Source organism: Terrapene carolina, unplaced genomic scaffold (assembly GCF_002925995.2).
Source record: "Terrapene carolina triunguis isolate 2854851 unplaced genomic scaffold, T_m_triunguis-2.0 Scaffold194, whole genome shotgun sequence".
NCBI lineage: Eukaryota > Metazoa > Chordata > Testudines > Emydidae > Terrapene > Terrapene triunguis.
The window spans coordinates 3,987,413-4,011,974 of record NW_020664545.1 but is presented as its reverse complement, the minus strand read 5'-3'; the positions used below and the strand labels follow the sequence as shown (position 1 = coordinate 4,011,974).

At 46.3% G+C, this 24,562-nt stretch overlaps 3 protein-coding genes across 10 annotated transcripts in view; 2 read left to right on the top strand and 1 right to left on the bottom strand.

Annotated features, from left to right (window-relative positions):
* DAZAP1 (DAZ associated protein 1) overlaps window positions 1–7,137 on the top strand; it is a 41,405-nt gene extending 34,268 nt beyond the window's left edge. Inside the window, exons 11-13 of one of the 7 annotated variants that reach the window (XM_024210208.1) lie at window positions 363–545; window positions 2,858–2,947; window positions 5,392–5,475. In XM_024210208.1, coding sequence (XP_024065976.1) covers window positions 363–545; window positions 2,858–2,937 — 263 coding nt within the window. In that variant the 3' untranslated portion in view covers window positions 2,938–2,947; window positions 5,392–5,475. The other 6 variants (XM_024210210.1, XM_024210209.1, XM_024210213.2 and 3 more) reach the window with 6 other exon arrangements.
* Window positions 7,138–13,270: 6,133 nt separating this feature from the next.
* RPS15 (ribosomal protein S15) lies at window positions 13,271–18,605 on the top strand. 2 transcript variants are annotated; one of them, XM_024210200.1, is made up of 5 exons: window positions 13,315–13,343; window positions 14,368–14,479; window positions 14,564–14,649; window positions 16,161–16,395; window positions 18,436–18,605. In XM_024210200.1, the coding sequence occupies exons 3-5, from the start codon at window positions 14,642–14,644 to the stop codon at window positions 18,547–18,549; spliced, it is 357 nt and encodes a 118-aa protein (XP_024065968.1). In that variant the 5' UTR covers window positions 13,315–13,343; window positions 14,368–14,479; window positions 14,564–14,641; the 3' UTR covers window positions 18,550–18,605. The 2 variants fall into 2 exon arrangements, with proteins under 2 accessions (XP_024065967.1, XP_024065968.1); XM_024210199.1 differs by lacking the exon at window positions 14,368–14,479 and having other exon boundaries at window positions 13,271–13,343.
* A 5,081-nt stretch (window positions 18,606–23,686) lies between these two features.
* On the bottom strand, window positions 23,687–24,337 carry LOC112113793 (gap junction beta-4 protein-like; the record flags this gene model as incomplete). The annotated part of the gene is made up of 1 exon (XM_024210202.1): window positions 23,687–24,337. A coding segment is annotated over one exon (651 nt), but the record flags the coding sequence as incomplete, so codon positions are not given.
* Window positions 24,338–24,562: the final 225 nt, after the last annotated feature.

The window sequence follows — 24,562 nt, the reverse complement described above, 5'->3', positions numbered from 1 at the left end:
TGTCTCACCATGCCTTTCCCTGCTCCCCCAGTACACCTTTCGGTACCTGTGGCTACCTCTTCAGCTATTTTTTGCTAGGTAAGATGGTTCAATTGCTGTTAAGCACATGCAGTCTGTGTAACAGGTATAAGATTTCACATCTCTTAAATGACTTCAGCTGTGGATAGGATGACTGTCAAGAGATGGTTAAATCAATCCCTTTACATCAGCTGCAGGCAACAAGTAGTAATCTCTTTTCTGTAGACACCTTACAAAGGGTTTAGTAACAAAATGTTAAATTACTCTGAAGCCAAGTGAAAAGTCCAAGTGCTTTTGGCCTCGTAACATGTCACAGATTTTATGCTCTGCCTCTTATTTATCAGGTTTTGGATATGGTGCTCCACCTCCTCCACCTGACCAGTTTGCCCCTCCTGGAGTACCCCCTCCACCTGCCACTCCTGGGGCAACACCACTAGCTTTCCCACCGCCACCACCACCATCTCAGGCAACTCAGGACATGAGCAAACCCCCAACTGCTCAGCCAGAATTCCCTTATAGCCAGTTTGGTAAGTAACTGCATATAAAATACACTCAGAGCGGCAACCTTTCCCCTCAGCCCCAAGGTTCTGCTTTCCTTTTATTCATAATGTTTTGGTGAAAAGTCACAGTTTCCAGGAGCAGTGTATTAATGCTGACAGCATTTGTACTAATGGTGGGAATGCCAGCTCTCAAGGGCCCCCAAAACATCCAATACTCTGATATCACAGTATTGTTTCATTCCTACTCTGCCTGAAGTATTGCCCATTTCCTGAATCGCTAAATAACTGGCTCTCTAAAGATCTGTGCAGTGGTGGGATAAGTCACCACTTGCATTCCCCCAAATGCTCAAGTTTAAACCCTTTTTTGTTCAACTAACAATTTCACACTGCAAGGTGCTCAGTAGTTTGCTTCCTTTTCTGTTGAAATGTCTTTGGTTAACACAGTAGCAGCCAAAGGGAATTCTGGTAATCTTACCTCAAGGAAGATGCACTAGAATTGAAGCAAAGCACAGTGAAAAGGGCACTGAAAATCATTGAGTGATGGGGCTTGCCATAAGAGGATGGGCTCAGCATAGAGAATAGTGATACTTAAAAGTAGTATCTAATTATTCTAGAGTAACGGGAATTGACTGAGACAAAAAAATAATAAAGGGTATAGCAAAATCTGACCTGCATGCCCCTTTTGTCCCTGTTTCATGAGACTTGTTGAAATTGATGCAGCTAATTTAAAACAAAAGTGGATACTTACTAGGGAAAACTTTATCAGTCTCTGGAGCTCATTGCTGAAAGTAGGTGATAAAGAATGATTTAGTAGGTTAGCTACAGTAAGATAAAATATGGGAAGTCAAAGTCTCGTGCTACTGGCTGAAAGATGACTATTTGTGGAGATCAGGAAGGAGTTCTTTCATTTTACTCTTGCACCCAAGCCTTCCATGAGCAGTATTGCCCATTTAACTGGGTGGGTGTGCCTTCTTCTTGATCACTGGCCATTGGTAGCCTCTGAAGGCAGCATAATACACAAGGTGAGCCTAGGAATCAAGAATGGCCACTCTGTCCCTGCATTTTAACCACTTTTCCCCTGTGTTTATGCATGCCCTACTAGTCCCATATAAAATACCTGCAGAAGCTGTTCATTACGAAATGTCTGCTTCATAAAGTTCTTTGAATGGATTTTCTGTAGTCCAAAAAATCTGAAGTATAAGACTCCTGATAGGAGGAGATCAGCTTTTCAGTTGTTCTTGACATGCATAAGATGAGGGTGTTAGAGTTATGATGGGTTTAGTTAGAGATGTTCTTAAGCTTGTGTCATAGACACAGTAGCTGGGATCGAAAGTTCCCCCAATTTGACTTCAGGTGGAAGATTTTCTTGTCTTGTTGGAAATGTGCCTCTGTTACATATGAGGGGAAACATTTACTGAATAGAATAAAAACTGATGCATACAAATTTATCTTGTCTCAGACTTGGTAACCAAGTCTTTTAATACCAATAATTAAAATGGATCCAAACAGCAAAGGCATAATTGATTTATATATAAACTTTCCATACAGGGAACTCTGCTCTAAAGTTCCTGTTGCAAGACTTTTATGTAGTAACCTCCAATTATCATTTTAAAAAATTCACCACTCAGTTTAATTGACTGACTTTCAAAACAATGCTGTGAGGGATAGTTGGGGTGTGTGGTGTAAGGAATATGTAGTACCAGCTGCATCTTGTATAAATCTTGGAGACATTTTTTCCTACAGCGAAATGCTGGTTGTAGTTAGTCCTTAGCGGTTAATGGATTTTTTGGGAGGAGGAAGAGGGTTAGATACTGTTGTTAAATGGATTAGTGGGATTAATCTCTCTCACCCCAAAATTCATGCCAGAAAGCAAACTACTTCTGTGCAAGACTGCACTCTCACAGTATATGTACACAGTGATAGAAGTGTTCAACTTAGTGTATCACCACCCAAGTCAATAACCTCTTCATGTTTATAAAGCTATGTTTAAGATCTTTTTAACCTCTTTAAGATCTTTGGAACTTCATATGTCATTTGCAGTTCAGCTAGCAGCATTGGTATACAAAAGGCAGTTAACAAGTTTTTCATGTTTTCACTTAAATGCATAGAGTTTATAGACTTTAAAGAGGCATCAAAGTATTTAATCGTTTTGGCATTTACAGATTCATCCTGGCTTCACAGCATCATAAATGCTGCTATGTTTACAGCTGAGATAAATGTAAACACTCTAGTAAATTAAACTCTAACAAGGGTGTGTCTCCCTCACCCCAAAAAAAAATTATATCTCTGTACAGGGCTGTCTTGGGGTTAGTCACCCTGGTCTCCTCATTTCTTACTAGGGCTGGGTACCTATTCTCAAGACCCTTCAGGCTACGCGCCAATACTTTGTTTACACTCTTATGGTCAGGCTGAGCAGTGATATATCCTAGGTAGGTGGAGCCTATTTACAACCAATGCTCTTACTTTATCTGCATTTGGGAAATTAACTTTTGTTTCTTGCAGGGTCTCTTCTCTTTGAGGGTGGGTGAGATAAGTATGGTGGCTTGGAAATGTTTGCTTTTTACAGTTCAAGGATAATCTACTGTAAATATCTGTTAGTTGGCCTAAGTAAAAACACGTCGTTGGAATATGACTCCGCTGCTGTTCGCTTCCCAAGATATTGCATTGGCAAGACTTAGATTGTCTTGTGTAAGCAAATTGCATTTAGTTACCCTAAGCAACAGAGTCAATATCGCCTGCTACTGTTGACACAACTGACTTAGAAACCAGGTCACTCTGGAGTTGTGAATCAGCTGTGTGTCACTGTTGGAAGTGACAATGCAGACCAATGGTGGGATAGTTCACTGGAGGAAAGAACAGTGCCCCCCCCCCCCCCCCCCCCCCCCCCAAAATGTTGGCTGTTGGTTTGACTGCTGGATTCCTTTGTGGCAAACAAACCAGCAGAGCTCTGGTTTTCTTAACTCTTCACTGAAAGCCATAATGCTGGTGAGAGTAATGTGATTATCTTTACTCCGAACCCCACCACTTGGCATTAAATTAATGCATTTAAGGTTGCCTACTGATCTTTGTGTCAAAAATGGCTGAATTAGCAGCTTGAGAAATCTTCAAACGGGGAAGCCCATGATCAATGCATCGTTGGGTTCATTAGTGGTAGTAAGTCCTGTGAGACAGGCAGAGCTTGAAATTGAAATACCGAGGAGATGCCAAGAGACTGTTGCTTTGGATTAGCAGAGTTAAACCTGCTTTAACCCTGTGCAGAAAAAATGTGAGTCACAGAGATCTACTGAGTAATTCTAGGATTCTTAACAAGGCTGTCTTGCATAGTGGAATTTCACGTTGATGCCATTGTAATGACTGACAGTTGTATTTTAATCACTAGAAATATTCTGTTAGATTTCTTAACTTCTTTTAGTAAGTTACTATTAATACACATCCATTTGCCTTCCAGGAATTTAGTTTTTTCCTCCAAATTGAAAGGCTGTCTCTCTGTCTCCTCTGTCATCCTGCTTACTCTAAACCTGTTGCTCCAAAATCTCTTACCTCAGCTCCAGATTATGTCGTAGAATGGAGGTTACAATCTCATTGACAAGGCAGGAGGACGATGTGGTAGGAGGTAAAAGTCTCCTGATTCCGTAGTTACCTTTATGATCTCGTCAGGGAAAGGGAGCGAGTTGTTACCCTGTCAGAAAGATACTGATTTACAGAATAAATGAGCATAAAGTTCACAGAGGGACAGCTCACTTTTAGATTTAAAATGAGTAAGTCTGGTGAAACAGTTTAGACTAACTCAGTGGTTGTGTTAGTATGAATAGCAAAGGTACACAGAAGGGATGGCTATTCCAATATAACTATTTATCTGTTGCTTCAGTGTTTTTGCTACATTTTGAAATATAGTCTGCCTGCTTAAGTTATGCGGGAAGCTGATGATAAAATAGCTTTTGCCGTTCTTTTGAGCTACCTTTGAGAAGAAACTTGCCACACCATTTGCTCATTTCAGCTGGTTCTGTGCAGCGAGTTAACGCCGGGGTAGGGTGTTGGATTTGGATGGCAATTAGCTGAAGTTCCCTTTTTAACCACATAATGGGGGCAATAACAGCAATAACAAAGCTTCCTGATTCTGGACTGTGGATTTGACGGAAGTTTATGGGAGTCCAGTCACCACAGCCTTTGACAGGGACACTGTCAACTTGGGTTTTTTAATTGACAATTTCAGAAAATTCCAGTTTCTGATGCAACCATCATCTTAAAAAAAATACATGCAGGGCCTAGTATTTAAAACTCCTTTTTAAAACAATTTCCTAGGGTTATCTTATAGGGGTCTTTTCAGCAAAGGAAAACTTGACCATACACAGGAAACTAAAATTGGCTGTACACAAAATAAACCGAAAATCACAAACTTTCACTAACTCCTTTCGGTTACAAACATCAACTATAGTAACTGTCAAATTTTCAGACAGATGTTTCCCCATTAATCTTCTCTACCTCTGCTGAAACTGACAGAATGCTAGTTTTGCTAATATGAACACTTATCCATTATGGACTAATAGATACTACCAACCCACTTTACATAAGCCTCTGAACAGCAGTAGCATGACATTTTGGTCACCACCAGCCTGGGTAAGATTTGATATAGAGTGAAAAGCACTATCTCCAATTAGGCATTCAGTCCCCTCTCCTCTCTGCCTTTTATCAGTTCCTGTATTTTCTACATGTAAATCCAAATAACTTGGTCAAATGTCAAAGCAACTATCATCTGGCTATTAGATCAGCACATCATTGTGTGTTCATAAGGCTGTGCATTGGTGTGCGTGGCATCAGTTTTGAAATGGTGCTGCGCCTCTACCTTACTGCAGCCTTTTCCTCTTCTTCCCAGGTTATGGACAAGACTTGAGCGGTTTTGGACAAGGTTTCTCCGACCCCAGCCAGCAGCCCCCCTCCTATGGAGGCCCCTCGGTGCCACCATCAAGTGGCCCACCTGCAGGAGGAAGTGGTTTTGGACGAGGACAGAACCATAATGTGCAAGGATTTCACCCCTACAGACGCTAGCACATGCAGGGAATCCTGTCCACAGTGGGATATCTGGTAGCAGCTGAACCCGGGAATCCCAGACTTCTGAACTTGTGACAATCACATACTTGATGGAAGAAAAATCTAACAACATTGGGGGAGGGGAATGGGAGGGGGGGATGGCTTTTGAAGGCAACGCTGTGGGTGTTTGGACTGCAGGTTTTAAATATATTCCTTTCTCTAACCCATCAGCACAAATAAAGAAAATGTCACTGGTTCAAACTACAGGGTTTTAAAAATGTCTTCAGCTTTAATTCAAAACTTCAGGTTTCTTTTTTTGAAATTATTTTTCCTGAGCCTTTGTTTTACCGTATATTGTAAACTTTTATGTTTAAAGAAAAATATATACATTTACAGATTGTGAAATTTTTAAGAGAAATTTTCTACTATGTATGCTGGCTTATTTTTTAATTTAAAACAGGGTTTCCGTTAGCAATGTTGGAAGTGATGGTCCGTTTCAACCCCTTTACTTCTAACATAATGGTGGGGCAGTTGGTCCAGAAACTCTGGGAGTTAAAAGAAGAAATCTACTGAGTGTATTTTGCTTTTGTTACCTGACAGTATAGAACTGGTAACAATGCAGGTGCAGACTTGTTGATGCACAGTGTCACTTATGAAGTACAGCATTTAGATCTGTGCTTCAAACTCTTTAAAATCCTCTGTGGATTTCATTAGGGGTTAACGGAGGCCTTGTTAAGATGTAGATTTCCCTCAGGCAAAAGGTTTAGGTGCATTTTGCACTAACCAGTGATTACCCCTGGTTTGAATAAAGAGAAGTACATTTGGATTAGAAACATAAGCCTGTCTCCATTTTTTTTTCCTTACAAATTTTTCCATGTGAATTTGGGTTCTCATGAAAGTTGCCAGATTGACAGCCCTGGAAAAGAAGTCCTTGTGGGTAGAGCGTCAGTGCACACTTACCCACACTTTTTGCCCTGTGCCTCAACCAGGACCTTTAGGTACTGCCTAGAAGTGAAAGCATAATGCACTCTTCATGCCCTTTCAGCCCTTAATGCAAGTGATATGATTGGGCTGATGTAGGATTTGGACTGAGACCATTAAATTCATTTCATAGGCTACTGAAGAACCTCAGTAGCTTTAGGTCCGCACCAGCCTGATCTGGATTTGAACTGGTAATCTACAGGTGAAAGACTCAATGTACCATTATGAGTCTCCAAAACCCTCTTCTGTCTCTTACATGTGCATGACTATAAGCAGGAATTGATGCATTACGGTGCATTAGCATGTTAAATCAGTGATATGCTTTAGTCTAGAATTAAAGGTGGGTTAAATTTCAAGATTATCAGGCTGCAAAGTAATCTTAAGTCCTAAATGTAATGTGTAAACATATACAAGCTCTTAATTTAAGAGGTGAGATCAAAGTACATAAATGTCTAATGGAAGAATATATCCATCTCGAAGAGGGTGGGACCAACTCCTCTGAGATTTCGAGGTCCTTTTGATATAAAAGCAGTGGCAATATATATATTGCACTGTTCTCTGGGATATCCTTTTAATTTCTCATGTGTCCTCGTACAAGTCCAGGTAGTGTTACCTCCCCATATCAAGGATCTGATCTATGAAAAAAATCCTCCACTGCATAATTCCTCTGGAATCAGCTTTGTGCTGGTTTGAGCAGTGATAGTGGATTAAACTCCAATTGTTTGCAAACTGGTATGTGAGCTAGCTGCTTTGTTCAAGAAAGTGCTTCGGGGAAGGTCATAGGGAGCTAATGAACTGTGGTGTCGCCTTCACAGAGCTGGGTTCATATATGGTTCAGAATGCAAACTAAACTAGTTTGAACTTGTAGGCTTGCGTGACACTTCATCAACACATCCAGAATTTACCACAAATCTACACCTACAGAAGCCACTCCCACTATGCCCAGATCTTCCCCAAACCCATTCATTGGCTTCCCCTGAACCTCTGTGTCACAATTAAGCTCCTTGTTCTTACCTTCAAAGCCCTGCATAACTTGGCTTCTGCCTACCTCTCTGCAAGTAACTAAACCCCGATCTTGCTTTTCTTTCTTCCATGCAGCCTCCTGTTCTGAGGTGCTCCCTCCAGCCTGAATTTTCAATGCCTCTGCTAAGTCCTGTAAACACTTCATTTGGCCTGTAAACCTTAGTGTTAAAACAGAGAACTAACTTTGCAGCACCAGCTCTGCTCTGTTGCTTCTTGATGTCCTTCAACCTTCCATCTTTCGTCTGCTGATTGTGTAGGTTGCAAGCCGGGGCTGGGTCCCTTGTCTTTGCATGTCTGGTTCCAACCTGCTTTTAGCGTTGTCATTGTATAGCACAGTAATTTGTACTGCAGAGACAACTGGCACATCTGGGGAAGGCTATGGGTCAGAATTTTAGAGACTGGATGAATTAGTTGCAAGCTTCTGAACACAAGAGAATGTAGTTCTATTAATGCTGGAAAATTTCACTTGCAGCGTTTCACATCTCTGCTGCTACCTGCTGTGTGAGAGTTATGCTTGTAATCTCAGTACAAATATAACAAACTGTGACACTTCTATAGGGAGGAGACAATTCAAGTCAATCAAACTAAGGCCCTTATGTGTGTGTGTGTCTGTATGTCATTTGGATGCTAGCAGTACCCTCTGATCCCATCTTTAAATGTCACTGGACCATAACTCAACTTGACCATAACTGAAAAAAAAAAAAAAAAAAAATGAAGCTAAATTCTACATTGTCTTTGCATTGCTTAAACACTCAGCCTTTCTCCTCCTTGCACCCAACCACTGCTTCTTGTTCTCCATCCTCAATTGTTCACCTCTGATACTCCTAGGCTCTGCATCAAGAGTCCACTAGCTTCTGCTGACTCCAGGCCTGGTGCTTAGTTGAGCGTTGATAACTCTGGGGTAGAACTAGCTTTTTTTTTTTTTTTTTAATGGGTGAAGCAAGCAGAAAAATGCTAAAATGGGATTTTAAATGGTAGGCTAGATGCACAGTGAAAACAGACTATCCTAGTTGAATAGATGAACAATGCATAGGGAGGTTAACTCCGATTTCTGCCCTCTCCAGAGAAGAATGGTGGCTGTAGTCCCCTCTGCACCTCTTCCTGAGCCCCCAGTTTTGCAAAAGGAAAAACTGGAGTGACCATGTGAAGCAGGTTCCTGTGCAATTTCTGGCTGTTCTTGGAGCTGGTAAATTAGTTTCTATAGTGGATTAATTTACACTGATTCTCAGTGCTAAAGCATGGGGGTCTCTGAATGTTAAACAGCTTGTGTCCGTATTGTCCAATCACTGTTAAATGGGGAGTGAAAGCAGATCTTGCAGTGGCACTGTGCTCCTGTTGTGTTAGTGTCACAAATGCCACCTCAGCAGCATGGCAGGCACTGGCAGAAGATGAACCGCAAAGCTTAAAGCAAAAACTGCATTATGGCCAGCAATCTGCTCGCTTTCCACTGCCAGCCTACGGTGGGGAGATAGGGCAGAAGTAGCCCTTTAGTTTTTTTAAATTGAAAAGTTTGAATTTAAAACTATGCTGAAAGAACAGGAGTACTTGTGGCACCTTGGAGACTAACAGGAGTACTTGTGGCTGTAGCCCACAAAAGCTTATGCTCAAATAAATTTGTTAGTCTCTAAGGTGCCACAAGTACTCCTGTTCTTTTTGCGGATACAGACTAACATGGCTGCGACTCTGAAAACTATGCTGAATGCATCTCTAATGACCCAGTTATTCAAGTATTCTGTGAACGTAGACCTATTTGTTAGCTCACCTGGTCATCTATAAAAAAACACTCAAGAGACCTACATTTTCCAGAGTGACTAGTGATTTTGGGTGTCCAATTTGAGATCCTTTACATGGGCATGATATTTCAGAGCGGTGGCTCTCAGTCTTTAAAATCTTGGCTATTACTTGCAGTGAACAAGACTCTTCCTTCCCTATGTTCACTCCTACAATGACTGGAGTTTAGTAAAAATGTCATGGGTCTCGATTCACTGTTAGCCTGGTCCTTGCGCAGGAAAATATTTCCAAATCAGAATGGAAGGATTTTACATTTGGTCATTTAAACCAAAGCAAAGAGTGTAAAATCCTAGGCGTCTGACTTGGAAGCATTGTACTCTCCTGTTGCATTGGGGTAACTGACTGCAACAAGGGGCAGGATAATGGAGAAGATCTTAACTCTTCTTTATTTATGCTTTTCATCTTGTATTTTGTGCAGCTTGGAGATGCAAGCTTGACTGGATGCATTTCTAAACCAGGTTTACTTTCCAGTTCTCCTGCACTTCAGCTGTTTGGAATTGCAACACGGCAAGGGAATGTTTTAAATGGTTGGACAGGTTTTGTTTAATAAACCATTAAATCTGTTTGAAGTGCAGCTCTGCCCAGCAACAGAAACTGAATCAACCTGTGCTAAGAGCTGAGCCAGCATTTGTCTGCCACACCTTGGCCTAATGCTTCTGTGGGAATCCTCTCACAAAGCACAGCAGGCTGGAGGCTCTCCAAATTCTGTGAGCAAGAGCGAGAAATGCCCCAATGATAGTATTGGAGGAACAGTTCTATTAAGAAATCTGATCTTGGGAATGTCTTCACTGCACTTAACTCAGGTGTTTGGCAGTTGGGTCTAGACTAGTACAAAGCCCTATCCGACTTCTGGGGGCATATCCCATAGTTCTTTGTGCTGCTGCAGCAGTAAACCAAGATGCTTTGTGATTTTTTTTCCCAGTGAATGGGGGTGGAGGGCAGGAGGGGACACTTGTCTGTTCTGGGCACAGGGAGGGAATTGTGGGAAGGCATTGGGGGACTATCAGTACTTGAGTGATTTGGCCTCATCCAAACTAAAAGTGGGTGAGGACCAGTGTGAGTGAAAGCAGCACCCAAGTTCCAGTCCATGTCGCCAGCTAGCCTGGGTTCAGAGCACCACCAAACTCAGCTGAGAGGGTGTTGTGTGTGGATGGGAGAGGGCTTAGGGGCAACACCTGAGTAAGAACCCAGGTTAACTCTGCCTTGAAGACCTACCTCGTGAGAGACAAATTCTCTGCTCCCTCCTAGATGAGTTGAAAAAGGATGGACAGTTTTATGGTGCCACCCACTGGGAAGCAAGGAGGCAGCAGTTCTGAAACCCATATAAATCTCAGCCATGTTGCCTCCCTTAGGTTTTCTTTGCCTCCTTATCTTGGAAGCACAGAGGCATTGCCTCATCTTTCCTGCTCTCTCCCTCCATCTGGACTAAGGAAGGAATAGGAGAGAAGCCAGAGACCTGAGATTTCTGCTTCAGCCCAGGGGAGTGGATAGAAAGCAGAGCTCCTAGCTCTGAAGTGGAGCATCCTTCATAGTGGTCTCAGCTGGGGCCAGCCATTTAATCAGACATGATTCCCACCTGGAAATGGCCGAGTGGTCTCTCCTACTTCTGAAAGGTGGCTACTTGCGTACCTGGGACTAGCACCCTGCCTAAGCGTTCTGCTTTGCTTCACAGCCTACTCAGCTCTACAGAAGCTTCTCTGCCTCCACCTGGACCTGATGTCTTGTTCTGGTAAGTCCTGCACTGGTGGGGATTTCTTTTGCCTTGCCCTTTCTCAGCGGGGATTCCCCTCAACCATCTGCTCCTCACCTCCTGCTTTTGCTCCAACTTCTGCAGCCTTCCTGGAATTCCATCCGCCCCTTCCCACCCTGCCCAGGCATCTGTATGGTTGGAGTGTAGAGCCGAAGGACTCAAAATCACCTAACAGCCTTGCTCCTAGCCCCTGGCATAGGGGGCAGATTGTCGGCATAGCCAGAGTACTGTGATTGACTATTTGCTGCTTCCTAGGACCTAGAGGGAGAGATGAAAAGCAGCATAAATTAGAGCAGCCCTGAGGCTGCTCTAACTTACACCAAGGGGAGCAAGCAGGGCCTCCATGTACTCAGAATATGGGGAGACCACAGGTGACATAGTCCCTCTTCCCTTCCTATCCCCAAGCACAGGAATAGAGTAACTGAGAATTGGTCCCACTGTGCTATGTTAGATCGCTCACGTTTTATTGAGCCACTGTCATTTGAAATGAAACTATCAAATCTCCTTTCTGTAATTTTCTTTTTTATCTTAAAATTAATTTGGTTAATAAAGCTCACAAGGACTCAAATCTATATTCTAGCCAAACAACTAGAATCCAGCAGGGAGTGACTTTTTTCCTGTGAGAAATGATGATGAAAATGGAGGGGAACCGTTTTTATTTTTCTCAAAAACTTTCAGCTTTTCTTTGAACAAACAAATTGGAACCTGAACAATTTTCAGTTTTAAACTATTTTTTTCCCTCTAAAAATTTCATTATGACAGAAATGGAATCTTTCCCATGAACATTTCCATTTACCCAATAAGGCATTTTTCTGTTAAAAAAATGCTTTTTAATAGAAATTTTTCGATCAGCTCCTAACCCAAGCCTCCAGTGAACTTATGCAAAGCATGGGCCGGGGAAATGGTTTATAGAAACTGCTTAACCAATAGCTATTTCCATACTATTTTTGCCCTCATTCTCACAGTTAACTTTATCAGTCAGGTTTTACAACACCCAAAAAGGGTTGGTTCCTGATCTCAGTCCCATGTTATTGGACATCTCCCCACCTCCTTCCCAAGTTGATGGGGAGAGGTTCCAATATTTGTTTCTGGTGTGGGCACATGTCTGATCTAGAGTATCTTCTGTGTCACAGGACCACTGAATTGCAGCCATCTGTGGGGTGGGTGAAAGGTGACAGCCAGGACTGGCCTACAGTCCAGGGGAGTCTCCTAAAACCTTGGGAAATGCCTACTTTGAAACCCACTTCCAGCAAAAAGCCCTTGAGGTATGGGCCAGGATTTGTGGGGGCTTAGGGCCGGCCCAGGTGGGTGAATACTTGGCAGGTAGCAGCCACCTCGGGAGTGATGGATTGTAGGTGGGACGTGAAGAACCAGCACACAGCCCCTACCTCCAGGGAGTAGACAGACCGCAGACTTCTCTAGGATGTTTGCTTGGATTGAGGAGAGGGGTCAAACATCCCTAGCATGGAATAGTGGCTGGTGGGGCATCAACTTCTGGGGCAGAAGCCAGGCAGCGGCCAGGGGGAACTAGGAGATTTGTTTCTACCCTCTGTGGTAAGTCGAGCTGGATAAGGACCTGCGTGTGGGTGGGGGATGCCACAGGGGCCTGGGTGTGTACCCAGAGTAGGTGCCCAGGGTAGCCACCTTAGGAAGTAGCCTGTACCAGGTGGGGGCTGTGTTCAGCTGGGGCTAGTCTGGAGCAGGGTGGGGGAATAAGTAGGGTTGCCAACAGTCCCTTTATTACTTCATCTCTCTACTGAGCGCTGCAAGCAAATCCCCCATGCACAGGTAGCTGAGTACTGGTTGTGATTAGTATTAACAAACAATATTAGGTGGAAGAGTGGGGTGGGGGTGCTGAGAAAACAGCCCCCAGTGTTGCCAACCTTAGGGATAAGTGTGGGATTGGGGAGTGGGGGTGGCAGAGGAGATGGGGGCCAGCGCGGATGAGACTTTAGGGTATGTCTGGGGTAGGGAGGTGCCCTAGAAATGGATAGGTGAGCCCTGTAGCTGCTGGCACCCCACGTGCTGCGCCAGCAGGGATGAGGAAGACTAACATCGCTTCCCTCCTCTCCCCGCCCACTTTCCTTTTTTTTTTTTTTTTTTTTTTTAGCGGCGGCCCCTTTAAATCTCAGTGAGGGCGGAACGGCTGCGCTGAAGCCGTAGTGGGCGGGGCCTGCCCCTTGCCCTGCTCTCGCGATATCAGGCGCCGCCCGGACGAGATCAGCCCTTTCCGAAGAGACGCGGCCAAGATGGTGGGTGATAGTGGCGTGGGCCGGAGCCCGTAATCCGGCTCCATCCGCTTCGGGGCCGGCTCGGCCGGGGCTCCGGGTGCCGATACCCCCGGAGGGCTCTGCCCCCTGCACGCCTGGGGCTGTATGGGGGGGGAACGGGCCTGGGCCTGGGCCTGGCTGAGCTGCTGCAGCCCGGTTCGGGCCCTGGCTGGGGCGTGGAGTCACCCGTCTTCTCCGGGGCTGGGGCCCGAGCGGAGTGGGAGGGGGCCTTGTGGGGGGAGGGGGCCCGGGGGAGGAGTGGGGGGGGGGCGGGGGGGGGGGGGGGGGCAGGGATTGTGAGGGGGCAGTTGGGGTGTGAGTGTTGTGCATGTGTCTTGGGGGGCTCTTGGCGGTGCTGCGGGTGTGTGCAGTGTAGGTAGGTGGGGTTGTGTTTTGTAGGCGATGTCTGTGACTCTTGGGGGTTCTGTGTTGAGGGAGCGTTGTGTCTTGGGGGGTGGGGGGGGGGAGAGGAAAGTTGTGAGATTGTCCATGTACAATGTGTGGAGCTGGGCTCATGGAGCATTGTGGGCCTGAGCGTGTGTAACGTGTGCCGTGGCAGGACGGGGCACCCAGGGAGTTGTCTGGAGACTGGGTGCCAATGCCGCATGTGGGGGTGCTGTGTAATATTGTGTGCCTGTTAAATGTGGGGTGCTTGCTGGTGGAGGCTGATGGAACTCGTGGGCCACTCTGGGGAGCTGTTGGAGGGCTGGGCATGGTGCTGAAGGTGGGTTTGTGGGGGGCTGTGAAGCTTATGGGCTGGGAGCATGCTGAGCAGGGTTGGTTTATGTACGTTGTGCTCCTCCAGGCGAAACTGGCTCCAGATATGTCCAGTAACCAACCTCTTGTAAATATGGATGTGCCCAGTTAAGCCATGGGAATGCTTCACCCTTGGAGGGGGTGTTTCATTAGGTCTGTGTGCTCCAAAGTGGAAGGAGCATTAATATTTATCGAACAGTGAATCATTACGAATAATACACAGCGTTTATATTCTATTTATATTCTTTAGCGCACTTTTACAGAGACTAATGAACTACCACGCATGTGCTCCTCTTCCCCTGGTAACACCTAAACGTGGGCAATAACTGGGCTGGTAAACACATGGGAGCAGGGCAGCAAAGGTATCTGGCAAAACGTCACGCCTGCTTGGATGTCTTTGTAATTTGGAGGCCTCATCTGTTTTCCCTCTGATTCTCTCAATCCAGGCGGAAGTCGAACAGAAGAAGAAACGTACCTTTAGGAAATTCACCTACAGAGGTGTCGATCTGGATCAGCTCCTCGATATGTCCTAGTAAGTAATTCTTGCTTATTGGCACCCTTCTCCCCCGTTATCAAACCAAGCAATGAGGTTATGTTAAGAGATGAAGGCAGGTCTTGTGGCCAGAGACCATGACTGGAAATCAAGATCTCTACATTCTGTGCAACAGGTCTGTAGGCCCTGTCTTCACTGCAGAAGTAGCCAGGTTCAAACAGGATTGTGAAGTAGTTTGGGGCCAAGTGTATTATATGACTTTTATTTTCTCATCTCCTAGCAATGACAGTGGACCATATTCTGAACCAAGTGTTCATTGGGATTAAGCTGTGGTTCCTTAATTTGGATAGAACAGTTTTTTTCCTATCCGCTCAGGCAAAAATCTTATAACAAGACCAGACCTTCTGTTTAGTTTCCCCATCTATAAAATAACGACACTATCAATCTTCCTCCTGGAGACTTAATTTAGGGTAAATGCATTAATATGGGTAATGTGACCTGGAATCTTTGAGTACAAAGGGCTATAGAAAAGCAACGTTTTGTTGTCCGCTATTTTACTTGCGTGTTCTGATAGAAGTAATTTGCCATATTCATTCGTATCGCTTAGTCCAAATTAAGGATACCAGAGTGTGGGAGGAGGGGTGGTGTCAAACGGGGGTCACTCCTCCAGCATTCCATGGGCCCAGAACTGTGCAGGGGAGAGCCCCTAACTCTGAGGGCGCTAGGACCCAGGTGGGGTGCAGCTGCAGAGAGGAGCCCTAGATTCCAGCTTGCAGGAAGGGGAATTTCCAGAGCAGGGACCTCTGGCCATTCAGAAAACTTTCTACAGTTTGTCTGGATGTGGCATCGATTGGCTGTTTGCTCCATCTCTCAATCTCTTCGCCTCAGCTTTGCTCCATGCCTGCCCCCGCCCCCCTCATCCACTTCCCTTCCTCTCTTTCTATTTAGTTAACCCCCTTCTAAGTAAACCCACCCTCCAAAAGTTGTCACACATTGTTCACTCTGCTTGTGGCCTTCCTTGATGTCATGGCTGACTGTCTTTGGGGCAAGGACCATCTACTGCTGTGTTTGTACAGCTCCTAGCCCAATCCTTGGTTGACCGTTAAGCAGTACCACAGCGAACGTCATTAATAATTGATACATGGCTCTGCATCTCATTGGAATGTCCTCAGCAGTACTGGACTACGGATTTGCTCACTCCTGAATCTTTCCCAACTGTGAACAAATGATAATTCCATCCTCCCACAGCTGGCAATAGAACCCAGGAGTCCTGGCGCCAGGTCCGTTTCTGGTGTTTTGCTCCTTTCCTCACTGAATCTAAATGTTACATATGAGCTGACTCTTGTTTAGAGTCATAGAATCTCAGGGTTGGAAGCGACCTCGGGAGGTCATCTAGTCCAACCCCCTGCTCAAAGCAGGACCAATCCCCAAATCCCTAAATGGCCCTCTCAAGGATTGAACTCACAACCCTGGGTTTAGCAGGCCAATGCTCAAACCACTGAGCTATCCCTCCCGCCCCCCAGCTGATCTAGTCCTCTTCCTTATTTCAGCGAGCAGCTGATGCAGCTCTACAGTGCTCGCCAGCGTAGGCGTCTGAACCGCGGCCTGCGTCGTAAGCAGCATTCCCTCCTGAAGCGCCTTCGCAAGGCCAAGAAGGAGGCCCCTCCCATGGAGAAGCCAGAGGTAGTCAAAACTCACCTGCGCGACATGATCATCCTCCCCGAGATGGTGGGCAGCATGGTCGGCGTATACAACGGCAAAACCTTCAACCAGGTGGAAATCAAGGTGAGCTATGCAGGAGCGAAAGGTTTAAATACTGCCTGATAGCAGCAGAAACGTACCAGCATCCTGCTTGCTTAGGCCCCGTCTCCGCTCCTGAATTTTCCTGTAATGGATCGATTCTGAAAGTGTAAGCCATTTGCCCTTTAATTTGCCTGAACTTCTGTTCCAGTTGGAGCTTGGCCAGTTCTGTCTCTTGGAGGAGAGTCTCTGTATATGAGGCTTTAACTCCTATGAAAGGCAGGCTGTTGTGGGAGCTTTTTGTTTAAAACAAACAAACAAAAGCACCCCAAAACTTTGTCATGAAATCATTCTCTATTTTCCTTTGAGAAGGTGGTGTCTGACTTCGGGGAATGTGCTACATACAAGGCTTTTTCTCCTTAGCTTGTTAAGACCTAGACTGAAGCTTTGCAAGAAGTTGCTTGCCCGCCTGGTAATTCAGTGAATGAATCAGTTGTGTATCGTGCTGCTGTGTATGAGAGAAGTAATCGGGGGAAGGGTCTGCCTGGAGTTAAGAACATGTTGCTTCTTGCAATGTAGACAGACCCTCTGGGGCAGTCCTGTATTCCCTCACCCCTACACTCACCTGCCTGGTGGTGACCGAGCAGGGGCTCCATTACAGAGCCACAGAATGTCTTGGCTGTAGCGAGAAATCCGACTTGCAGATCTAACGGGAAATGAAGTAGCCAGCAGGTGCGGTGTGGCGTGATCTGATATTACAAGGAAGGATTAAACAACTGACCAACATTTTCTTTGCCTGCTTTGTTTGTGGTTGAAATCTAACCTGAAAGCCTGTTGAAGGGCTTAAGGTAGATCAACCTGTTTGGGCTCTCTGGTTGGAGGAATGTTTTGAGTTGGACACGTGGGGGTGATTTTTTTTAAAGGCACAGGTGCAGTTAGACATGAAATGGGAGTTAGACACCTGGGATACTAAATCATAACTGGAAAAAGCAACAAAGAGTCCTGTGGCACCTTAAAGACTAACAGATGTATTGGAGCATAAGCTTTCGTGGGTGAATGCCCACTTCGTCAGACACATGTAAATCATAACTGCCACTTGTGCCTTTCAACATCTCCTTTGGCTGTCTATCAATGTGGATTGCTGTAGCTAATTACAGTGGCCTAAGCAGAGCCGAAGCCACGTTTACGCTAGGAGTTCCTTAGCACTGTAGTTATATTGGTAAGTGCTCCTAGCATGGACGCAGCTAATGCCCACAAAACTGTGCTTTTACTGATAGTTTAGCCCACCCCAAGCAAAACAAGCTTTGCTGGTATAAGTGCATCTGCATTAGGGCGATCTGTCCGGGATCGCACCTTTTCACACCCGACAGACACCGCTGTGTCAGCAGTAGTCTGTAGTGTAGACAGAGTCTTATCTGCCAGAGAGGTGGGAGTGCTGTCCAGGGAGGGGGCAGGAGGGTCGTTTTTGAATGTGATAAGGAAGAGGAGGATCTGCAGGTGTGACTAGAGCTGGCTGAATACCGAAAGAAAAAATTCACTCTGGTGTTTGACCCCATGTATTCGATTTCTGTCAGTCACTGAGATTTGTGAATGTGTGTGACACACACACACACGCACACAACCTGTCTCTACAGCATTGTTGCTGGGAGCAGGAGCAATGCTGTGCCACTTGGTGCCCAGTCACAGGGAAGTGGCAAGGTATGACTTGTGCTTGCTCAAAACAATAGTAGCAGTGAACCCTGGAGCAGTCTGAAGGCTGAAACACTTACATTCTTGTTCAGTGAAAGATTAATCAGTCTGCCTGGATAATTTGGGAACAGAAAGAGGGTTACATTAATTCAATTGGCTGCAAATGGCATGCCCATCTCGACCTGTACCAAGCACCTGATAGAAGCGTTTGGAGGTACTGCATTTTTAAAGAATAGTTCTAAACAATTATCCCAGAGCTCTGTGTCATGACATCCAGCTTGTCTTCGGATGCTCTTCAAGGTCTTTGCAGGGTACTTTCCCGTTTTAGGCTTTCAGCTGCTTGTCACGTCAGATCAATCCTGTTTCTGAATAGTCACCCTGTCTTTTCTCTTGCAGCCCGAGATGATTGGCCACTACCTGGGCGAGTTTTCCATCACTTACAAGCCAGTGAAACATGGCAGACCTGGTATCGGTGCCACCCACTCATCTAGGTTCATTCCTCTGAAGTAAATGATGCTTCGGGAAAATGTTTTCTATATGTAAATAAAGAAAATGCTCCTGCCTGACACTGTCTCTGGTGTCTCTCTGGGTAGGGTCTTGAGAATTTCCCGTCCATTTGGGCTGAGCCTTCTGAAGCTAAATGCCACTAGGAGCTTGTGTGTAGGCCCGGGGGTCCTGTAGAGAATCTGGGTCCATGTGTCTGCATAAGCTCACTGAAAACGCTTTGTGTTGTGCAAATGGGGACAAGTCAGGTGGAGTATCCCTTCCTGACGCTGCAAGGGATACTCCGCCTGTCTTGTCCCCAGTTGCACAGCTTGTTGATGAGTTGGTCTAGGAATGTCCTCTCTAATGGCGGGTGGGAGAGGGACTGGGCTTGTGCCCTAATAAGCCGGTTTGCGGCTCTGATAAGAATTTTTCAATGTTTCTTCTTTTTATTTTTCACGCGAGAAATTCTGACGCAGTCTAGCCCGGGGAGCCTGACTTGAAGATTGGTGAAATGACATCACAACTGCTAAATGTGGGGGAGGATGGCTTACGCAGACTGTTCTAGAACTTACTGATTCCAGTCACTAGCCATTTGGAGTAGTGATGTCCCCGATAAAGATTCGAGACCCGCTCTTCAATGAAGGGATGAGAGCTCATTATAAACAACTAGGTTGACCAGATGTCCTGATTTTTGGGTCTTTTTCTTATATAGGCTCCTATTTCTTCCCCCACCACCACCACCACACACACACACACACACCCCTGTCCCGATTTTTCACATTTGCTGTCTGGTCATCCTGTAAACAACCCATATCCTCCTGCAAGACTAGAATCAACAGTCTTGGTACTTAAAAAACAGAAGTAAAATCCTTTCACACCTCTTTGTGGTATGGTGTGGGGGGGCAGGCCATGTGCCCAGTCTTCTGGAATCTTTTAAGTACATATTGAATATTAAAGAGAGGCAGAGATCAGGTTTATTGGCTGTTAGATGTTCTAGTCTGAGGAATGCACTCTGGATTCTTAGATGTCGATATCCTCTACCTCTAAAAATTGTCAATGTGCTAGTGCTGCCACTTTGAAAGCTATTGAGTGTTTTTTGGTTTGGTGTCCCAAGTATGTTCCCCTCCTGTGCACACCTGCTTTCTGTACTAAGGCCTTTCTTGTTACTTCCATGAAGATGCTGATACAGAATAAACAAATGCGGTGGTTACCCTGAACATCTGAAGGACACAATAATCTGTGGCTGACAGAAAAGGATGAAAATAATTTTTTCCAAGCTTCCATGACATCCAAAAATATTTAATATGTTACACCTCTACCCCGCTATAACACGAATTCGGATATAACGCGGTAAAGCAGCGCTCCAGGGGGGCAGGGCTGCGCACTTGGGTGGATCAAAGCAAGTTCAATATAATGCGGTTTCACCTATAACGCGGTAAAAATTTTTGGCTCCTGAGGACAGCGTTATATCGAGGTAGACGTGTATAATAAACCCTGTAGGTCGATGCATCTCAGTGTGCAGAAAAATCTCATCTGGCATAATCTACGGGTAAATGCTAGAGAAGAACACTGAAGATGGACTAGAAACGTGAATGCAACTTTTCTTTACATGATCTGCCCCGGGAAATCCCATGCTGGTTTCATTAATTGTACTCTTGAGAGGTCCAGAATCCTTTCCCACTAAAAACAAACACCTGTATGGAAACTAATCAGAGTGGTTTCATTGTTGGGTGTGTGTAAAACCGGAAAGAAAAACAACATTGAATAAATGAAACCCTAATGGGACCTGTCTAAAATACCGTGTCCTGAGCATGCTTCCTTACAGCTGCATTGCTTTCTGTAGCACAATTTTCTTTAGAAGTAATTGATACTCAATTGAAACAGGATTTTACTAAAGGTTCCCAATGGCAGAAGCATGGTTATAAAAGGATTTGTGTATTAAGACCCTGGTTCTCCAGTCTTCAATCCTTCTCCTGACACAGCTCTGGTCTCATCAGTTTTTCCTTCTCTTGTCTAGTAATATTAAGGTCAAACAGAAGTTCATGTGGTTTGCCAAGACTTTGTTCTAGGGTCTAATCCCAAGTGGGTTCAACAGATTCTCCTCTGCCTGTGGCAGCAGGTGTGTGAAACTTCAGTCAATGACCCAAACAAATGGTAGCCCCTTTCCTTGTTCTGCAAGCTACTGGGTAGTGCTGGTTCCTTCCGTTCCCTCTGACTGAAATGCAGAGTTTTGGGAGCTTCCTCTAATTACATCTCATGATAACATGTTTTAAAACATGGGGGTTGGAGCAACCTGGCTCCTTTTCTTCAAACTACTGAGGTCTCCCTTTGGCCTGTGCTTTTATAGATCTTGCAAGGTAAGTGATATCAAGCTTGGATACCTCTTGGCTGGGAGACACCTCTCGCACACTACAGCTAGTGGGGGTTGGGATGAATCCTGGGTGGTAGGTAGAATAACTCTAGTGTGCCTAGTATGAAGCTCTAACCGTTCTATAAGGCCTATAACTGAGGCTGGTGATGCCACTTTCCTGGCCACGTTTCTCCCCAAAGGTGCCTGCACTTCAGTGGTAGGTTGATTTGTAAACTAGCCTGGGGCATTTGGGGCTGAAAGATGCTACATAATGATCTCGTCAATTGCTATCCCTTCAGTTCCCCATGCGGGGGCTTGGTAACGAACGTCGCTAATTCGGCTCAGGTCAATGGGAACTACCCTGATGGCTGTTTGATGGCCCGTGTGAAAAGAACAGGTGGGTCTCATTCCATTTCCTATGAAACGTGTCTGCAACATCACCACCATTGCAGTTTCAGCAGAGAAGTCAGGAGGACTTGGACACCCTTCAAAAGATGGTCTTTCTGCAGCCAGGCGGAGAGAGTTTCTATTTGTATTACCGTAGCCCCTAGGAGCCTTAGTCCTGGAGCAGGACCCCATTGTGCCAGGTGCTGTACAGACATAGGACACAAAGCCGGCCCCTGCCCCAAGGAGTCTACAGTTAAATATGACAAGATACAGACAGGTGTGTGTTAGTGGGAAGCTTGTATTGCTGTACCTGTTATGCGGCTTGGCCTTGATCTACCAATCTAGGACCTTTCACCAATGCTAGATTTACCTCTCCCGGCGCTCCCCCACCAAAACAACTACTGCAGCCTTGGTGCCCGGCCCAGCGCCCGCAGTGAACACATCCTGGCTGCCATCCATTGACTTGCTCTTTGCTGGCGTATGAGGGGAGCGCCAGGTCAGTTAGCAGCAGGGTTCAAAAGGGAATCTTTGTGGCTGGTTCCAAAAAGCCTTTTCATGCTCTACCAGCTTTGTTCTCTTTGGAATAGCCTAGATTCAAAAAGAGGCTTTGCACCCTCCCCTTGTCCCCGAATGACTGCCTGTCCAGGAGCTTAAATAATAACCGAGGAATTGGATGGCTTTAGAAAGGAGAGAACTGGGTTGCCTGGTGTCGGAATGTCCTTTGTGCACCAAACCTAATCTCCATGTGAATGGCTGGGGACAGGCATTCACTGTTAAGATGTAGCTATTGCATCCATTTGTTTTCCAGGTACCCCAGCAATGGTCTGATTAAAGAATGCAGCTCTCTTAACCCATTAGGAGCATCAGTGCGAAAGAAGTTCTATTGAGCCCTCCTGCATAATAACGAGACACCGGGGATGGCACTGCTGGTACAGCAAAGTGCTGCGGGATCCCCGAAGAGGAGCAGCGATTCTCTGTGCCTGGTGTGTTTGTCTGCTACTCTTAACACCATTTTCTGCTTCATCCAGCAGAACCGTGTCCCCAGGTGTTGTACGCTCTATAGATCACGCCGCTGCTGAAATGCTAGCAAGCCACCCAGAGGCGAGTGCATGAGCGTAAATATTGCTACATGGCCATTACCATGGCTCCAGGAACTGTCTGGATGACTGATGTTTGACCTCCAGGCTACCCCGCCTGAGAGCCAGAAGGATATTTGCGGGCCAGGCTGGCTTGCAGCCAGGTAGTGTTTTTTGGCCAGCAGATGTCGCTGTGAGATTATTCCCATTTGGTCAATATTTCTGGAGATCATGTGAAATTTGCTTACTGCCTCTTTCACCAGTGGTCAGAGAGGATTTGCATTGCAGCGTGGGTTTGGCTGCTGGGGTCAGAGCTTGTAACCCTTCCTGAGATGAAAAGTCTAAATCAGATGCCCAACTCTCAGTTAGAATTTGGAGGAACAACCTGAAATTTCCTAGCAGCTTTTTAGGTTCATTCGGCTCTTCTCTTATCGTCTTCTCTCGGCGCACTTTCGAACACACGTGGCTTTTAAATGTAGAAGCCTGGGAACTCCAAGCCGGAGAAGCCATCCGCATCAAGCTCCTGCCAGTGCAGGGTGGTTCTCCAGGGAGGAAGGCTGGGTTTGGGGTTAAGGCATGGGCCTGGGACTACTTGGCTCTGCCACAGACTTCTTGGCTGGTCTTGGTCAAATCTCTGCACTTACCCTGCACCTCCATTCTGTAAGATGAGGCTAATATTTCCGTGTCCTGTAGAGGGGGTGTGAGCATAAACACTAACTCAGGCCTGCTGGTGTGGGCCATGTAAGGAGATAAACAGATAGGGCTTTGTCTACTCCAGCTCTAAATGTCTTTAACCACGAGCCCTTTGGGAGATTATTCCACACAATCAGCTCGGCCCTTTTGCAAATGTTTCCTGTTACCCGGCTTAAATTCCCTCGTCTAAATGTCATCCTAGTAGCTGTATCACGGTAGCACCCAGGGGCCCTTGGCGTGGCACCAGGCCCCATCGTCCTCGGAGCTGTATGAACAGCACAAAGAAACGGTCCTTGTCCCAAGGAGCTGCCAGCCTTTGTTCCGTAAGGGTCTGATCTGCTGGGGGTCGTTTCAGAGTCGCTTTAATTGTCACTCTTGGGCGAGATTGATGGAGAAATGACAAAACCCGTGTCCCTTATTCCTATCCACCGTCCTCGTTCTCCCTCTGGGGTGATTATGCAACTTACCCTAACACAGAGTGTGCCTTTGTCCCCTGCTAGTGGCTGGATAATAGTGGATAATAGCCTAGTGGTGCTATCAGCTGGAGGAGTTACTCCTTTAGCTCAAGCAATGGTGGCTCCTCCTAGTGAGCACTGAAAGTCGTGGGCTCAAGCCCTGCTGGCAACCGGGCGAAGTCATTGTGACACCTGGCCAGTTACACGCGTGGTTTCCTGGCTGTGCCTTTTCGCGGAGCTTTTCCAGAAGCCTCCTGGAAGATCTGAACGGCTGCGTGCTGTGTTCCCAGCAGACTGAGCAGGAGACCAGCCCAGGAGCAGCCGGCCATGAAGTGGTTAAAGGCGTCCTTCTCCTGGGCATTCAGGATGGCGCAGGTCACGGCTGGCGGGCAGGGAGAGGGAGGGCATTGCACCAGCACGGGGAAGTGGCTGTAGAGCGTGTGGAACGTCACCAGGAAGATGCCTTCTAGGACAGCCTTGGCCAAGAGACTTCCCAAGTGGAGCCAGAGCCGCTGCTGCTTGCCCCAGAGCGTGGGCTGCAGCCAGCTGCCCATGCCCTCGCCGTGCGGGCGGAAGTGCCAAGAGCTGGCCAGAGCATGGCTGAAGATCACTGCCAGCTGCAGCGCGAACAGGCTGAAGGGCGAGATGGGGAAGGCAGTGTCGAAGCAGGTGCGGCGGCAGCTCTCCGCGCTGGCGTTGCAGGCCAAGTCCCCCACCTCGTCCCGCCACAGGGTCCTGGCTCCAACCGCCAAGGCGACCAGCCGCAGCGTGAAGACCACAGCCAAGCCAGCCCGACACAGGCGGGGGGCGTGTGCGCTGGTGCCGCTCAGCAGGCTTGCGACGGCGTCCCCCCCCAGGGGGGCCGGGGGGGGGGGGGGAGAAGGAGAGATGTAGGTGTGTCGTGCAGAGGAGTATAGACGGTTTTAAAAACAAGACAATCCCCCACTTCATCACACCTGGCCTTTAGGGAGCCATGAGGAGGGGAGAAACAGGTTAGAACCCTCTGGATTACATTAGAACTCAGCCCAGTCAGAGCCTTAGAAATACTGTCGCTTGGATGGAAAGACAGGTAATGG